General features: G+C 33.4%; 1 protein-coding gene across 1 annotated transcript; it reads left to right on the top strand.

Moving 5' to 3' along the window:
• Window positions 1-179: 179 nt before the first annotated feature.
• On the top strand, window positions 180-15,915 carry LOC149089956 (GTPase Era, mitochondrial). The gene is made up of 12 exons (XM_089231389.1): window positions 180-405; window positions 1,715-1,837; window positions 2,433-2,523; window positions 2,607-2,643; window positions 2,821-2,898; window positions 4,018-4,064; window positions 5,660-5,721; window positions 7,137-7,249; window positions 9,500-9,802; window positions 11,359-11,508; window positions 14,002-14,082; window positions 15,746-15,915. Exons 1-12 carry the CDS (start codon window positions 342-344, stop codon window positions 15,857-15,859), a joined length of 1,263 nt encoding a protein of 420 aa, XP_089087515.1. The 5' UTR covers window positions 180-341; the 3' UTR covers window positions 15,860-15,915.
• The last annotated feature ends 1,526 nt before the right edge of the window (window positions 15,916-17,441 follow it).

The raw sequence follows: 17,441 nt of genomic DNA on the forward strand, positions 1-17,441 counted from the left end.
AAAAAAATCAACTAAATAATTTTTTTTTGATGTCATTTGGAAAAAAATATGATAAAATATTTCATTTGAATTGTTTGAATTAAACGATATTAGAAAATATTAAACTATTTGATTTTTTTTTTTTTTTCTCAGTATGAGATGAAAAGCCAAAGTTCTAAAAACTATCCAGTGGTCCCAATAAACAATAATGGTGAAATTGTAAACAAACACACATGTTTGATCATTGATGATTGATTGTAGATGTGTGGATTGTCGTATAAATGCGTGCTTTTACGGCTCTTAATTTCGATTTCCTCATGTAGATTTTATTTTCAATTATATAATTTTGTAATCACTTGTGGATGATTATGAAAGAAATGATTTTGAGCGTGTTTTTACGTCGTGTTAGTTCTGATATTACAAAAAGTAAGGAGGGAAACTCTTTGGGAAAAAATATGCAGTAAAACCCCTCTTTAAGGACACCCCATCTTTTACGGCCGAATAATGATTTCCCCTTTTATAATCAATGTATGTATTTCAAACCCCTGACTATATATATAACTGTCACCTCTTTTTTACGGATGAACTTTTTTTTTGTCCCACTGGTGTCCGCAGAAGAGAGGTTTTACTGTATTTAGCTTTATTAATAATTGTGATATTTGTTGTGTAGCGGAAATGTCTTAATTTAGTAAATTTAATTATTAAAGCAAGCTTTTGATAAATAAATTTACCGAGGTTCAATTGACTTGCCGAACACTCTGTGCAGGATTTGTGCATTGACTTAAGAGGCATTTGCCCAGGCCCAAAAATTAAAATCAGACAAATGATGAACATCTTCAACCCTAGTTGTGGGGAGCAGGGGCAATTGCTTCCTTTGCCCTGGGTATCGTTTGATCAATCCGTTGTGCCACTTACGCCAACAACACTTCAATCCCATTTACACATGTCAAGTGATTTAGTGGCTAGCTAAATTTTAAGTTGCCAGGTACAGTAGACCTTCACTAATCCAGCACATGTCAGACAAGGTATGTCAGGTTATCGAACACTCCAGATTACTGGAAGTCATTTGAAAAAGTCCATTTAAATAATATAAATTTCTGTGCACAGACATACAGTGACATGTCCTCTTCAATGCTCGAGAGTGACATGTTCTACTATTCTGTGTGAAGAAACCTGTCTAGAAAATGCCTAATTACTGGATGGGCCAGATTATCAAGAGTACTGTACTTTAAAATGTGTACAGACGTTGATGGCCATTTTCATGGCATTTAATTGTCTAGTGATGTAGTGAACCAGTGATTTATTTGGAAAGTAAATAAACCCGATTCTATTTTTTCGGTGAAGTAGACCTATGCATTTGCATCAATGGGTGAGGCTTCTTATTTGGAGAGGGCATTTCACTTTTTCTTGTGTGGAAGTTTATTTTGATCTTGAGCGTGAACCTGTTTACACACCATTATCTTCTCCCATTAACTGTAATATAGAATGGTGAAGTGGTTTGGAGGATACAATCCTCAAGCTTGTAGAGTAATATCTTCGCCACAAAAGTTTGGGAAATGTTATAGACATGAAAACTACAAAAACAAACCAATCTATGTCAGAAATAGTGGAAGCACTACACATTATGGCGGAGCCCTTGGAGCTTTTGGAAGGCCCTTCCATAGTGAATTTACAATTCTATTGCTAATTATATGTTGTTGTTTTTTTCCTAATTTCACTATTGTTAATTTTACAGAACTAGCACGTAGTTTCTGTAGCATCCATCCAGATGGATCTCATAATGATGTTATAGATGGTTCTCTAAATTCTGAAGATTCTGAAAGCTTGTACATCAGGAAAGGACTGCCTAATAGTATCAGTAAGTCTAGAATATGAATATATGCTGTGTTTTTTATAGTTCAATTTTAAAAACAAAAATTTTCATGTGGATTATGATATATCTGTAACCATTAAAGGAAATTACATTTCAGACTTCATGATCGGTAGGCCTATAGCATTTGCATACATCTATATCACATTTCTGGGAAAACCATTCCCGATATTTTCTTTAAAGTATTCTCAGATCAAAAAGCATGAAGTCCTCATACCACAAGAAAAAATAATTTCATTGAAAGAAAAAACAATGATACCTGATTCAAAACATCACCATAAGAAAAAAAGGATTACATCTGTTCCGAGTTTGAACTCTGTTGAGCTGTAGGCTGGTTCCCGAATGTACAGTAAAATCTTTATGTAACGATACTCTGCAGGGCAAGAAAAAATATTGTTGTAGAGGGATTTATTGAGTATCGTTGTGTAGTGAGATTTCACTGTAATTTGTTTTACACAGCTTCTTTAGTGTTGTTATAAAAATCTTAGTGTACATGAAGATAATGATACTGCATCATGATTTTTATTTTATTTAGAATTATATGATACTATGCTGATGAGTATTATTGCTATACTTTTTTTAGGTGAATATAAAGCAAGAAAACGTGCAAAACCACAACTGCCTTTAAATCCACATATTTTGAAAGTATCCATTCTAGGTGAGCCAAATGTTGGAAAAAAAAAAATAAAAAAAAAACAAAAAATAAAAAAAAAAATATAGAGAAATCAAAAAGAAAAAAAACAAAACAAATAAAAAAAAAAACAACGTTGACGAATGCACTCGTCAGATGGAAGGTAAGAGAGTTTATTCATTCTCCGTTATAACTTTCATTGTAGAAAATGCATGAAATTCTTTCACCAGATTAAATATATCCTGAACTTTTTAACTCAGATAATTAGTTCATGATTTCATTAATCACTGAAATGTATGCAAAAGTATATTTCTGGTTATAATTTTATTTTATTTTCCAGGTTTGTGCTGTATCTAAGAAAGTTCATACCACCCGTAAGAAAGTTGCTGCTATTTTTGTGGAGGATGAAAAACAAATTGTATGATCTGTTCTCATTCCAATGAAACTTAATTTTGAGGACAAATATATACATTTTTTTTAGCTCATTCACTTATTCCTGATATCTTCAACCTGGTTTGCTTTAAAGCAATAGTTCCTGTTTTTTCACACTCCAAGTAGAGGTATCCCTCTCTTTACACAATTTCACTCTAACACGATTTTTAAAAGTTGATTTTAGGACTTCTAACCTGCAAAATTTAACTTTGAGTTTAACTTTAATCCTGAAAATGAGCTCGCAAATTGAAGATATAACATAGTTAAATCCTTTGATGATGAAATCTGTTTAATTTGATGTAGCTGAGGCAAATATGAGAGAAATTCTCAGACACACCTCCCCAGATCTCACTGATGAACAACATTGGCAATGCCATGAGAAATTTAATCAAAGAAAGTGCTTCCAGTGAAATTAGGATTTTTATGTTTGTGGAATTCTCTGGCTTTGCTACTAAAGTTTTTATAAGGAGACGGAAAATGCTGCTTGTCAACCAAATCTCGACTGTTTCATTAAAAAAAGTTATCATCCTATCATACCAAGCTCTTTAGGAAAGAAAACATCCACTTTCACTAGAATCAAAGTGGTGAAGACATTAAAAGTATTCATTTAATTCATTCATATTCGCTAAATTCACTGGATTTATTCATAAATTTAAATATTTCATTAAAAAAAGTTCCTATGCGTTAGGTTCAAATTTTTTTAATCCTTCTGAAGAAACCCCCCCATCCCTATCTTTCCCATGTTAAATTCAACTCACTTAACATGATTTTGTCTCACATGACTATTTTGTGGAACCAATTGATCTCATAAAGTGAAGGATACCTATACTCCCTTGAAATGTGTTGGAGGTTTGCATACCCCTTGATATGCACATGAGGCTGGTGTAATCATGATTCGAGAACAAAAGGTTGAAGATCCCTGTTTCTTACACTTTGTCAGTCAAAGATATCTGTGTCAAAATTCTATTAGTTTTTTGTTGAATAATCATGAATGCAATTTTTTTTAAACTTAGTGAAATTTTTAATATTGAACTGTTTGAAAAATGTTATTTAAATGCATGATATTCATTGTGATGTCTAATGTTCCTGAACACATGTCTTTTAGGTTTTTCTTGACACTCCAGGTTTTATCTCTCCAGAGCATAGCAAAAAGTAAGTATATTTCACCCCAAAAAAATCAATATCATTATTGATGAAACTATTTAATTTTGTATTCATGAGAAGTCCCCTCATTTGTCTTTTCATGAGAAGTTTTGAAAACTGGTATCAAGTGAACAAAAGTGGTTTTTTTTTTTTTTTTTTTTGTTCTTGTACATTATAAGTCAGAAGGTTATTGATTTTGTTACTGGTTTTCCCAAGAGGAAAACCAGTAACAAAATCAATAACCTTCTGACTTATAATGTACAAGAACAAAAAAAAAAAAAAAAAAAACACTTTTGTTCACTTGATACCAGAGGAAAACCAGTTTTCTTCATACAACCAGTTTTTTCTTCATACAACTTATAAAAGGGAAACCTGTTACAAATTTCATCTCTGTCGCTACCAGGGTCCTTCCTCGAATGCCGGTCGAGTGCTCTACCAACTAAGATATATATGTATGTGATGACCAACTACTTATAGTGCACTACCAACTAAGCATATATGTGTACTCCAAAAGAGAAATGTTCTATCCGTCACTATAGCTTAGGTGGTAGAGCACTCAACTTGCATTCGAGGGACTTGGGTTTGAGTCCCGGTAGTGGCAGAGATGAAATTTTTCCAAAAATCTATTTCTACATAAATAGCCAGTTTTTTTAGTATATCTTGTATTAAAAAGTGGAGAGTACATCTTTCTCTAAATATGTGAAACCTGTCCTGAATGGAATCAAAAGATAGTAGTCTATCTGATGGCACTTTAATGTGCACCCTTCCTAAAACAGAAATTTGTGTAAAACAAAATATTACTTCAGTCTCGTGACATTCTGTTTCGCGTAGTTTCACTGTATGTTTGGTTCCAAGTCATATTTCACTGTGCTTTTTGGGAAAAGAAACTCAGCAATAGCACTGAAATTCTGTGATGACAATGATATCAGTACTTATATGTACATTGAATCAGTCAGCTACATTATTGATGCTGGGGAATATTGCCCTACAACAGAGGTCTTCAACCTTTTTCTAGTCACGAGCACTGCCTGTACCCATCATAAAAAAGAAGAGCACCCTCACTGCAAGTTTGACACATGAATGCATGAAATCCAGATGATTTCAATCCTTGAATGCAATTTGTACAGGATGTTTAATTGAAACATCGATCAAGTGCTTGCAAGCACAAAATCGGACACAAGCAGCAAGCACTTTGTGTGCTTCATAGAGCACCGGGTTGAAGATGCCTGCCCTACAATGACAACTCAGTATCTCTGCCCATGGCTTGCTGACTACTTTTCCATCTTTGCAGAACACTTCTGGTCCATGAATTACTGGGTGAGAAATGCTTGCCTGAAGGATAAATACAGTGCACTACTAGTCCAAAGTATTATTTTATTAAATATTTTTGTGTTTTATGCTTGTTAGTCAAATATTTGCTTGTATTTTTGTAAATATTTAGTGATTTTTTTGCATTTCTAACTTGGATTCCTCACATGTCAAGAACAACTATCATAAAAATTATAAAATTTATTTTTATTTTGTTGTTGACTATTTCTTAAAATTTATAATTCATCACTAACTCAAAAAAAAAATTAATTTCTTCATCTCTATCTTTCCTTCAGACACAAACTGGAAGTGTCTTTAGTTATAGATCCAGAGGAGTCGGTTCGGGAAGCAGATTTGAGTGAGTTTTTATTTTTTTAAATTTCACTGTGTTTTTTCACTTCGCCCAAAAAATCATTCATTGCACATTGTATTTGCTATTGTTCTGGCTAATTTCTCAAATTTTTTACCAATTTCTTTGTTTATTTTTTTAAATTATTTTTGTAATTAGGGGTTGTAATATCATCATTATTAGCTTCCATCACCTACAAAAATCATTAAACCGTGCAACCTTCAGCCTACTCTATTATAACATAGTGAGTGAGTTGCTATGAGCTAGGTTTTAATCGTTCTTAGTAGACACGAATGGCATTAGCTGTATCAATATGTAAAAAAATAATTTTTGCTTCCTTGATTAAATAGTAATGTAAGTAGATCATTTGTGTGTGTGTTTGTGTGTGTGTGTGTGTAGATGCATATCCACGTTTGTAATTAAACTGACAGTTATTAGAATCTTGCGAAAAATGACCCTTACTTTTGTTAAGTGATTTGGACTGTGATGAACATTTCTTATATGTTTTGTTGAACTGTAGAGAGTGTTGTGCAAAGGATGCAAAGTGTGATCTACAAAAATAGTGGTGACATTGAAAGTGGTAGATGTCCTTGCCAGAGAAGTGAATTAGATGAATAAAGTGTGATGTTTTACTACAATTTCGTCTTTCTCATTATTTATTTATCTGTTCTTTGTAACTCCTTTTTACACTGCACAGCACCACATTTTCCTGTATCGGAACATCAGAATTAAATTTTTTTTCTACAAGAATCCTTCTTCCCATGTAGTCATTAGCCCCTCCTACCAAATTTGATGTCATTCAGTTATTAGATCAAGCTATAGGTGGCCCTGAGTACTGTCAGTTTATTTAAAAACGCACTGTATATAAATTCATGAATTTTAAAATGAAGAATGTAAAAGAATTTAATTATATTAAAGAATAACTTTATTAAAAGAATTTAAATATAAAATCTTATGAATTTTTTTTTAATTTAATTTTTGAAATTGAATTAATATACAATAGTCACCTTCATCATGATCCAATAGCTAAATATCTTAATCTTAAATAAAACATTCAATTACAAAAAAATCATTTGAAATGTTGCCTGACATCATTCTAGAAGCTGTTTAAGTCAAAACCCATTGTTTCGGAGAAACTTACGAAATTTATATTTCTATATGGCCCCTGTGTCTTCCAGAGACAAATAGCATTCACTAATTTTATTTATCTTAAAAAAACACCCAACACTAGCAATGGTGATTAGTTTATCAAAGCAGAAGAAAAATTGTTAGAATTATATCAATATTTTTTTTTGTATTCATTCATTCTCATTCGAAACTTTTTATAGTTTGAGAAACCATCATGTTTTATTATTTTAAAAATAGCCATTAGAGTATTTGAGTTTTCAAACTGGATTAAAAGTTTTTTTTTTTTCATTTTTTAGTTGCAGTTGTTGTTGATGCAGCAAACAAATGGACAAACAAGAGGATAAATGAAGATATACTTGAAATTCTAAACAACTTCAAAGATAAAAAGTCTATATTGGTTTTGAATAAGGTGAGAGTGGATCATGGTAAAAGTATGTTAGAATGAAAGGTTTCAATAGCTGAAAATTTATTACTATAACAGCTTTCTCTAGTTTTAATAAATACAGTGGAACCCTGTTTAAACAATTGCATATGTAGACAATGCCAAAGTTCTGCCCCTATTCATGTACATGCATTTTAATGTAAAAGCATTTCATTCCTACAACTTCAGTTACACAATTTGATTACTACTTTACCCTTAAATTTTTGGGAACAATATCTCTATCAATCAAATCCAAAGTTTTTCCCCCCAGGGGTCAAAAACAAGTGTTGCTGAAATTATCCTTCATGAATATTGTCGGAACAAAAGGATAATCATGGAGTGGTTATTGTCAACAGATAACAAAAAATTGGGGTAGGATGTGTCATAGACACGGCTGCAAGTTTTGACATGAATACATTTTTGTGCCTTAAATTGCATGGTAGGAACTGACATAATGAAATTATGTCATTATCATAATGGGCTTTGTCTTTGGGATAGCTAACAAACAATACCAATGTTAGGTTAGTGTCACTGTTGTGATTTCCCATTATTATGGCATCAATGAAATTACAGTCGAAGGCATCAAGAAATAAGAACTAAAATCTGACCAGCCATTGCTGTAGTTACCTGCCACTATATGTCCTGGATCCACAAGTCTCTTACACAGAAAGTGCTGTTTTGTTGTAGGTGCAATAAAAAAAGTCATACTAGTTTTTTATTACTTAACTTGCATAATATAACCAGCATTGCTACTGTGGTGGTCGAGTGGTCATGGAGATAGACTTGCATTGCAAGTTCCTTGGTTCAAGCCCCACCGTAGTCACAGTGGTGGACAGCTGAAGTTTGTTTTCTGTGTTCCCAACTTGGGAGCAAATGTAAGCTGATGTTCCCATTAAAAAAGCTTGCCACAGAGAGCAACAGGCAGCCTACAACAGTACAAATATCCAATCATTGCATTTCACTCATAGATGGCAGCACTGAAGATTCAAAAACACTACACTAGAATGTACTCAGACTGTTAGGTACCCATACACATGCACATACTCCCTGCACAACTCGATTGGTAGTAAATTGCCCATGGCGATAGACCAGAGTTGTGCTCACTTTGAATGATTGAATGAATATAAAACTTTCATTATTAAATCTGTAAGCATTGAGGGAAAGAATAAGTCATCTCCCAGTATTTTGTAGAGACAATAGAAAAGCTTGAACTACTAAAACACTTTTCCTGGATTGATTTAAACTGTATTTTGTTCTGGAGGCACCTTGACAGTTCAGACATGCTATTTAAAGTTCTTTGGAATCAGGATAATACCTGTAAACACCATGGCGTTGAAGTCCTCTACATGCCTTCTAACTTGACCTGTGGCATTCAGTTTTTTCATCAAGGAGTTATGTGAACACTTAAGATTTGCTATTCACATTACTCAATGATTCTGCAAGTGATCAGAGAAGATGCAAATGCAGAAAATGTCTTCTGAGCCAGCCAAAGAGATTATGAAAGATATTTTCATGTTAGCAAAGCAGGTGGATTGAGAAAGGTTTAATGATCTGGATGTAGAAGAAATTGGAGAACAATTAAAAACACAATTCAGAAATTGACAGAGAGTGTATTAATCGAGTTGACTGAACTGAAGCTCCTGAAACTGAAGTTATACCCATAAAGATAATAAAGATTGAGAATTGGAGGGCAATTTTATTAAGAGCAGCATAGCAAGGGCTTCATAAGTTTAAATCGGGAATAGATTTTTTCCATGAGATAGACTCATCTATGGTACATTATCCTCATGTAGAAAAATTGGTGTAGAAAGCCTTGTTTTTGTACTCTAACAAATTTACTAAAATAAAGAAAAAACAGCAAACAGACATGATGTTATTCTTTCAGAAAATATCACCAAGAATCACTGAATGCCCCCCCCCCCACAATTCTGTTACATAAAGTAGATATAAATGAGCGGCCGACTAAACAAAAGCTTATGGTGTGGGTTATTATCGAATAAACAAAAACTTATGGTGTGGGTTATTCACTCTGTTATCCTCGGAATACCTACCCTCTGCGAATACTGAGGGATGACTGTACTTCATTAGAAAGAGCTTTCTGAAAGCTCAATTATTGCATATTCAACAATAATTCCTTTGATCATTCGAAATTGTTTCTATGAATATATGCTACAATAATGTTTGAATGATTTTCAATAGTATTAATTTTTTTTTTCCTTTTTGGTTTTTTTCCCTCAGATAGATGTACAAAAAAACAAGCTAGAAGTGTACAGCATCATAAAGGCTTTGACTAGGGGAGCACTAAACGGTTTTCCTGTTCCTGATATAGACAAGGTGAAAAAGAGGAAAACACAAAAAGTCAAGTTAGAAGAAATCTTAAAGAAGACAGAAAATTTATTACTCAACACTGATCAAAATAACTCATCTCAAGAAAAATCTGAAGAACGACTCGAACATTTCAAAGGTGCCAGAGGTTGGCCATTTTTTGACGAAGTGTTTAGGGTCTCTGCTCTTAGCGATGAAGGCGTTGATGATTTAAGGGTAATTCTATATTTTTCTTTCACACCGTGTTACCAACCACCAGGCTCATATTTAAGGCCTCTTATTTCCCCCTGTGCAATCAAATATCTTATGCCCTCTTGCCTAATTCAACCGAAAAACATTAAATGATACATAAGCAATAAAACTTCTATAACTTTTAAAAGATACCCTCAAAAATTAGAATTGCCTGAAATACAGGTGACATGATAATATTTATGGCATACTTCCCATAGTATTGATATATTCCATCTGATAACTATAAATCCTGCGTAATAATACCCCCCCCCTCTCTCTCTCTCTCTTTGGTTCTGTGGGTAGCGTTATATAGGAATTTCACCGTATCACTATCAAAAATTTATAGCTCTGTACAATTTTGCATGGGTCGCAAACCTAACTTTGACCCTGCCTTCCACACATGGCACCGAATACATGTGTTGAAGAAAAGACAAATCTGTTTGTTAATAATTATCCCAATTCAGTATGAAACTGGAGTGCTTATATATTTCAACTTATTTGTACTTTTGGCTTATTTCTGCATCATTGATAAATATTGGATTAATCTAAAAATTTTATTTACAAGTCATATTGTTTTTCAATTCATTTCTAAAAAATATCTATATGGTATTATGTATATTTGGCTGGTATACAGCATATTAATGATACAGTAGACCGTTATAATGACCCCTCCCCCATCGTTCCACCAAAAACAGGCAGTGCATCCAGTAGTCATTATACCAAAAAGAAAACATATAGGATAGTTCGTTGTATGGAAAGTAATGAGCATCGACTATAATGCAATATACTTTTGTTTAAACCCATATCGGGCCCTCTCACAAAATGCAATTTTCATGATTGTTTTTAAATTCAATTAAAAAGTATTTTACACGAGAATATTTTCTTCATTCGAAGACCATTATCATTTTGAAGGTTTTTAACAACTGGCTGTTGCGAAGATATATTTCGGAAAGAGAGAAAATTCAACTGCCCCTGCGGGGAATCAAACCCACGTCCTTTCACTTTCCGGGTGAACGCATTATCATTTTCCCTGCATCTCTCAAATTATACAAAGCATTAATACTCGATCCTCAGAATCGTGAATTGACTTCCCACTTACAGAATTTCCCACTCAATTTTTGCATCATTGGTACAACTTTACACTTATTCTTTGCCCGAGCCCAATTAATTTATTAAATTTACTTTAATATCGTAATGGATTTTTCTCGGACAGTGTTTCCAAACGGTGCTTGCCCGAGTTCCCTTGGTCAAAACAGCATGGAAACCATTCTCAAAATTTCTACATTAAATTTTGGATTACTGAATTGTACTAAAATATATTTTTCTTTTCTTTTTGAAAATTTTTATGCCAAAACACAAGAGTTTTTTTTTTAATTATAACAAAAAATGATGAAATTAAAAAAAAAAATGTAAAAACGTGTCAAAATTTTTCAAATGAAGCCAAAAATTGTTAGTTTTTTCTTTGAACTCCTGTCCAGGCTCTCTCACAAAATGTAATTTTCATGATTATTTTTTACTGTAATTGAAATTTTTTTTCATAGAAATATTTTCTTGCGAGCGCTAAACCTGGTGAGTGGATTTACCACAGCAGTAGTGTGACAGACAATCATCCATATGAAATAGCTACAATGACTGTAAGACAAGTGCTATTGGAGGATTTGCCTCAAGAAATTCCTTATAGTGTACAGCTGGTAATTCTGAGCTTTTTTGTTCTTATTGTGAAATTGTTATTCATTAGTAAATTGTAACATGATATCACCTTCTCTAAGTGTCTCCAATTATGCAATTGAAACGAGATTGAGCATTTGCTCCTAAAAGTTTGCATCATGATCTATTATTCCAAACCAGGTCGCAACTGGGGGGGGGGGCCAGGCTGCAGGATAGAGTAGGATGCTAATTCCACCCTTTAACCTCTCCTTCAACATAACAAGGGGATGCCAAAATGCGGTCTTGCTCCAGCTGACCAAGCATCTAGTTGCGACCCTGATACCAAATGAAATTCACTCATAGAAAATGATGCAGGTCTTGTTTAATCCATGAAACTCCTAAAACGTGTTCTTCAAAAGATGTAGGGCAGAAAAAGTGCAATACTCATGTGAACATTTCAAGAAAAGACAAGACAGTTTTGAGCAATCTGAAAAAAAATCATTGTATGGGATAAAAAAATTCTTCCTAGAATCCAATCAAAACCTCAGCTCTGGATTTCATTGGAAAAGATTTGCCATATGACCATTATAGCACGTTGAGAGAAGTTGATCTTGTTTTGTATTTGTAATTCCGAAGAGAAGTGATAATGAACCTTCTACGAATGAAGGACGGGTTAATTATTCATCCAGGTCCACATTGTCAACTGAAAAAAGATGCCAGGTCATCTGATGGCCATTATATTGTGTCTGTGATGCAAGAATGGGGTGCAGTTTGTCGAAAAACACTAAATGCTACCAATGTGGAAAACGGGTCCATCAAAGATGTTTCTCTTCTTTTATTATGGACATTGGAAAAAAATTGAATTTTATGCACACATTATGTTAAAAAAAACTGGTATGCATTGCAAATTTGAATTTTTAGTAGAAAATAGAAAATTTCGTGTGATAACTATATTCCAGAAATAAAAAATCGTGAGAATATAAGCGATACCAGTTTCCACTTTCACCTTTCCCCAAGTGCCAATGTTCCATAAATGGACCATTATGGAAAACAAAGAAAAAATTTTTACAAAGTAGAATCAACTTCAAAGTTGATCTATGTATAGGCATGCAAAAGGACCTTGAACTCCGAATTTCAAAACAATAAGTGATTTTGTTTATAGTTTGGTCTTTAAACGGTTAATATGCTTAATTTGGAAACTATTTTTTGAAAACTGTGATAAAAACTAGGTAAATACAATGTATTTAATGATGTGTAATTAATGTAGATTAATTAGCAATAATTTATACTATACACATGGTGATTACAACCAAAGTTTTGATTTCAAAACACTGTGTAAAATAAGAACCACTGTTTAGAATGACTTGAAAATTTGCATGAATATTTCTGAAGCAATGGTTCTTAGGCGAAGGAGAAAAAATACTTAAAAATATAAAACAGACAACGCTGTACTCATCCAACACATGGGAAATTTTCTCGCAGAATGGAAGTGATAACCAGTTAGGACAAAATAACTTAATTAGTATTGTATGATTTCATAATTCATGGAAACATCACAAAAATGAAGTCATTTAAGCAAAAAAGTACAACTTACGCAAGAAATGTTAAATATGTTGCCCGCTGTGTTCTGGGTGTCAGATGGAAGTGCAAAAATGCTTGTTCAATAACTGATCAGAGTATTTGATGGTAATGATGTGGATGTGCTTTGAATTCACCAAAGTTTGCAAAAATGCATTAAAAAATAAGACTTGAATGTTTTCAGTGCACACGATAAACTTTTAGCACCAAAATGAGTGGCCTGGACATTATAGGAGCTTATCTTTTGCATCTGCATGTGAGATACAAAAATGAAATGACTACATCCCATAAGAGAACACCTACAAATCTAATTCGGTTGTGTACATAATGTATAACAAAAATATCTTCAGTATCTCATCCTTTGAATTCATCGAATTGTCAAGCTGTTCTGCTCCACTCAGTTTTACCTTTTTCGTTGTCTTCTCAGTATTTTATAAAATTTATCTTCACATTTTGGACTGCACCTGGAATGAATTTAACGGTTTTTCATTGAAACCTATGAGAAGTTTAATTTTGATTAAACGAATGTGGATTTCGGAATGGATTTATGACTGCATTACATCAATTCATATGGTACACTTTATGCATTACAAAAGAGGTTTTGCTTTCGCAAGATTATAAATGAAGTACACAGTACCTGAATTCATGCAGTCTTACAAATATGTTGGCTTTGACTTGTTCAAATTAAACAACCTGCTTAAATGGTGAATAAAATTGAGAATGAGACTTCCCAAATGTTTCATGCTCCTTAGTTGAATGTTCACTCGTAAGTATTTGCAATAAACATTTTTTTCTCTTAACTTGAATTGTTCGTTCTAGGAGACACTTGTAGATCAATGTATCTGTACAGAGAAACATGATTATATGCACATTGGAAAATATGGTATCAGTTTTGCATAAAAAACTGTGTTTTTTTCTATATTTAATAAGTCTCATTACAAAGAAATATTAATTTCTAGGCTGTCAAAAGTTGGGATGTGGATAGTCTGGGATGCATAAGAATGGAAATAAATATTATATGCCCTAAACCACATTATAAGGTAAGTTTCTGTATATTATATATATTTTTTTAACTGCTTGAATTATAGTCAAATCTCTTTTGAAGTTGGTTTTCTGTGGTTCCCAACTTTGAGGTGCAAATGCAAGCTGATCTCCCCGTTAAAAAATCTCTCCACAGAAAGCAACAGGCCTGCTACAGTATAATTATTCAATCATTTCACTCATAATTAGAAAAATTGATGGAAGCATTACACAGAAACAAACTATGTTAAGTCCACAAAACATTCATGCACATACCAATTCATTAGAAATTCTGTAGAGGAATGTATGCTAGGTGCACGTATGGTTAAGTAGTAGTAGTCATCGTCAAACCTCATTAAGGGAGTCACTCTTGGGGGAAAACAAAAATATGATTCCGTAATTGGAGTGACCCAATAAATGGAGTAGGCTGAAATATCGTTACTCCCCCTTATTGACAAATTCATGCATGTAAAACAAACTGATCATTGGTCAAACAATTTCAACTTAGGGAATTTATAGATTCAAGTTAATTGTATGGGAATAAGGCATAATTACTGGTGAGAGTGACAAATGTAGGAAAATTTATCAAACTTACTGATACAATTGGCGATTATGCATAATCAAGTTATCCTAACATAAATAGTTTCTTCAAAAACTATCCAATCATACCATGCCAGTTAAGGGTTAACGTGGTTAAACTTAGATTAATTTTTTTTTTCACCATGACTTTTGACTATATTTTATTTAAACCAATAAAGCTAGTGAAGACTGGTTTGGTGCACACTTGTAGGCAATCCCAATGCACATGCTTGAATTGTTTTCTGCCTGCAGAAGCTGCCAGTCATGGCATACCGCTGAGGAGTGAGGAAGTGCGAGTTCTGTTGAATTTTTTTTTTTTGACAAAATGACAGGAAAAACTTGAACGCTATTGCAGTAATCGTGATGGAGCTGCCAATTGCAATGCAGAACCTCTTGATAGTACTTCTTGTTGATGGTTGTGCTGTGCGTACTTGTGATGAACCACACCACTGCAGTCACAGAAGATGGTCACCATGACTTTGCATCTCCTGAAGACAAAATTGTCAGTCAAAATAGAATGAACGGATCTAATGCTAATGATCGCCTTGTCTGCAATTATAATGATTTATTATGATTATTTCTGATTACATTACTTCCAGCAATGGAACTTCTGATATATATGATTACTTCTGATTGTGATTCAATGATCCTTCATCACCAGGGTCCTCACTTGGTCAATAACGATCTCATTTTTGGATGTCGGGGCCTACCAGAATGTGCTTCACTCTCCACCTATGTTTAGCCACTTTTGAAGCGGTTGTACCACTCCTTTATCAGTGTGGTGCCCATTTCTTCATCTTTGAAGGTTTGTTGAATCTTGCGAATTGTTTCCACCGAGAAATCACCAAGCTTCACACAAAATTTGATGTAGTAGCATTGTTGAAGTTTTCCTGCCATTTTGACAAAAACAAATTTGATGGCGCTCACTTAGACTTCCTTATTCATCTGCAGTCTGCTGGCAGGTAAAAATTCAAGCATACGCTTCCCTACCTTCATTGGTTTACATACGGAAAATTATAACCAGATACTTTTTGAACAAACCTCGTATATACTTTAAAATGAAGGACATTTACCCATAATTTTGTATTTTTTCTTCCTTTACAGAGAATCATCATAGGAAAATATGGCAGGCGAATTGCAGAATTTGTAGAAAATTCAAGGCAAGCACTTCAAGATGCATTTCGTTCAGAAATCTACCTGAAACTTGCTGTAGTATGAAAGTGAAATACTGTACAGTTCATTTTTTAGTTCTTAATGAAAATTTACTAAAAACATTTTGAGTGTGGAGTTATTGAATAACAAATGCAAACAAAGCAAGCAAGCAAAAACAAAATTAAAAGTCATATTTTTTTATTTAAGAGGACATTTTTCACAAATTTGAGTATCAAAAACTTCATATTTACAGTTAAATCTCTAATAGTAACTACTATAATAGAACATACACACATAGTGTGCAGAAACACTTAGCTGGGGAAAGGGTTACAGGGTCACACATTAAAAGAAATATGAAGTTAATACAGACAGCATCACACATGAAAATTTTTTTTAGAGAAAGGGGAGGGGAAAAAACCTCAGCACTATATCCATAGCAAGAACAAATTACAGTATAGTGGACAAATATATAAAAACAAAATTTCCATTCTTTTTTTTTCAAACAGTATACAAGTCATTTCAGACAATATATCATAAATGAAAAAAAATTGTGATCCATTTGGGTGAGGACAATTAAAAAGTAAAATATTTTTTACACATCCAATTAAATTTTTTAACAATTAAAAAAAATTGTTTTTATTTTTAGAAACGCAGATAAATGTACATGCATTGATAACTGGACACAGCTGTCAGTACATACTAACTATATAAATTTCTCTAGCATAGTGGTTCTCAACATGGGAACCATATGGCCTCCTTATGGTCCAGGGATATTCTAAAGGGGCCCACAGAGAGCCATGAAGAAATAAAACTTTCAAGTGAAATATTTTGGAAAAAATGTGACTACTTGCACAATCCTGCAGAGCAGTCTATAGAACCGAGGCAATCTTAACCCATGGAGGCATGACACAGAGCCTGCACCATGAAGTCTGGTACTGAAATGATTTTTGAATGTGTATAAATCTAAAAACTGTTACTTCCAGCTAAAAATGGAGCCTCCCAGAACATTTATTTGCCCAACGACTCGTGATGTTGAAACAGCCATGCACAAAACCCTCACAGAACTCTAGCCCAGGGTGATGTGTCCGAAGGTTTCATTTATTGTGAAGGTTCTTTCGATCACTCTGTTTTTCCCATATAGTTTGGCTCTTGGGATGGATGATCACTCACCTTCTGGATTCGTGCCTGGCCCAGGGTTCCAGAGATCGATCTCATTTATAGAATTTTTGTTGATTATACTCAATTAGATAAGTAGAAAGATTGTCACTCTTGGATGAGAGTAGACGGGAGGCCATCAGATCATAGTATTGTCCAAAGGGGGCCATCGGCAGAAAAAGATTGAGAAACACTGACAGATGCATCACCCACAATGGCGTATCACTGATGTATACTTTATAAACATAAGTGCCACAAGCTCTAATGTTTATTTAAAAAAACTTAAACATTTATCCTTTGAGTACATGGCCTTGTTTCAACTCAAATTCTACCAAATATGCTAGATATATCTTTTTAATTGATCATTCTCACTCAAATGGACCATGCTATATTCATTTACACACATTTATTTATTTTTTTTGTTTACCCCTATGGTATATGATTAAAATCATTTTAGTCGAGTTGACATAGTAGTATCAACCAAGTTTTTTTG

This window comes from Pholcus phalangioides, unplaced genomic scaffold, assembly GCF_987345545.1.
Source record: "Pholcus phalangioides strain wild (caught in Gottingen) unplaced genomic scaffold, Ppha-v1.0 ptg000001l_1, whole genome shotgun sequence".
Taxonomy (NCBI): domain Eukaryota; kingdom Metazoa; phylum Arthropoda; class Arachnida; order Araneae; family Pholcidae; genus Pholcus; species Pholcus phalangioides.

Coding starts and splice junctions, on each gene's coding strand:
- LOC149089956 (XM_089231389.1), top strand. CDS start 342: ATGATTATGAAAGAAATGATTTTGAGCGTGTTTTTACGTCGTGTTAGT. Junction 2,899..4,017: donor TGGAGGATGAAAAACAAATT/GTATGATCTGTT, acceptor CATGTCTTTTAG/GTTTTTCTTGACACTCCAGG. Junction 4,065..5,659: donor TCTCCAGAGCATAGCAAAAA/GTAAGTATATTT, acceptor TCTTTCCTTCAG/ACACAAACTGGAAGTGTCTT.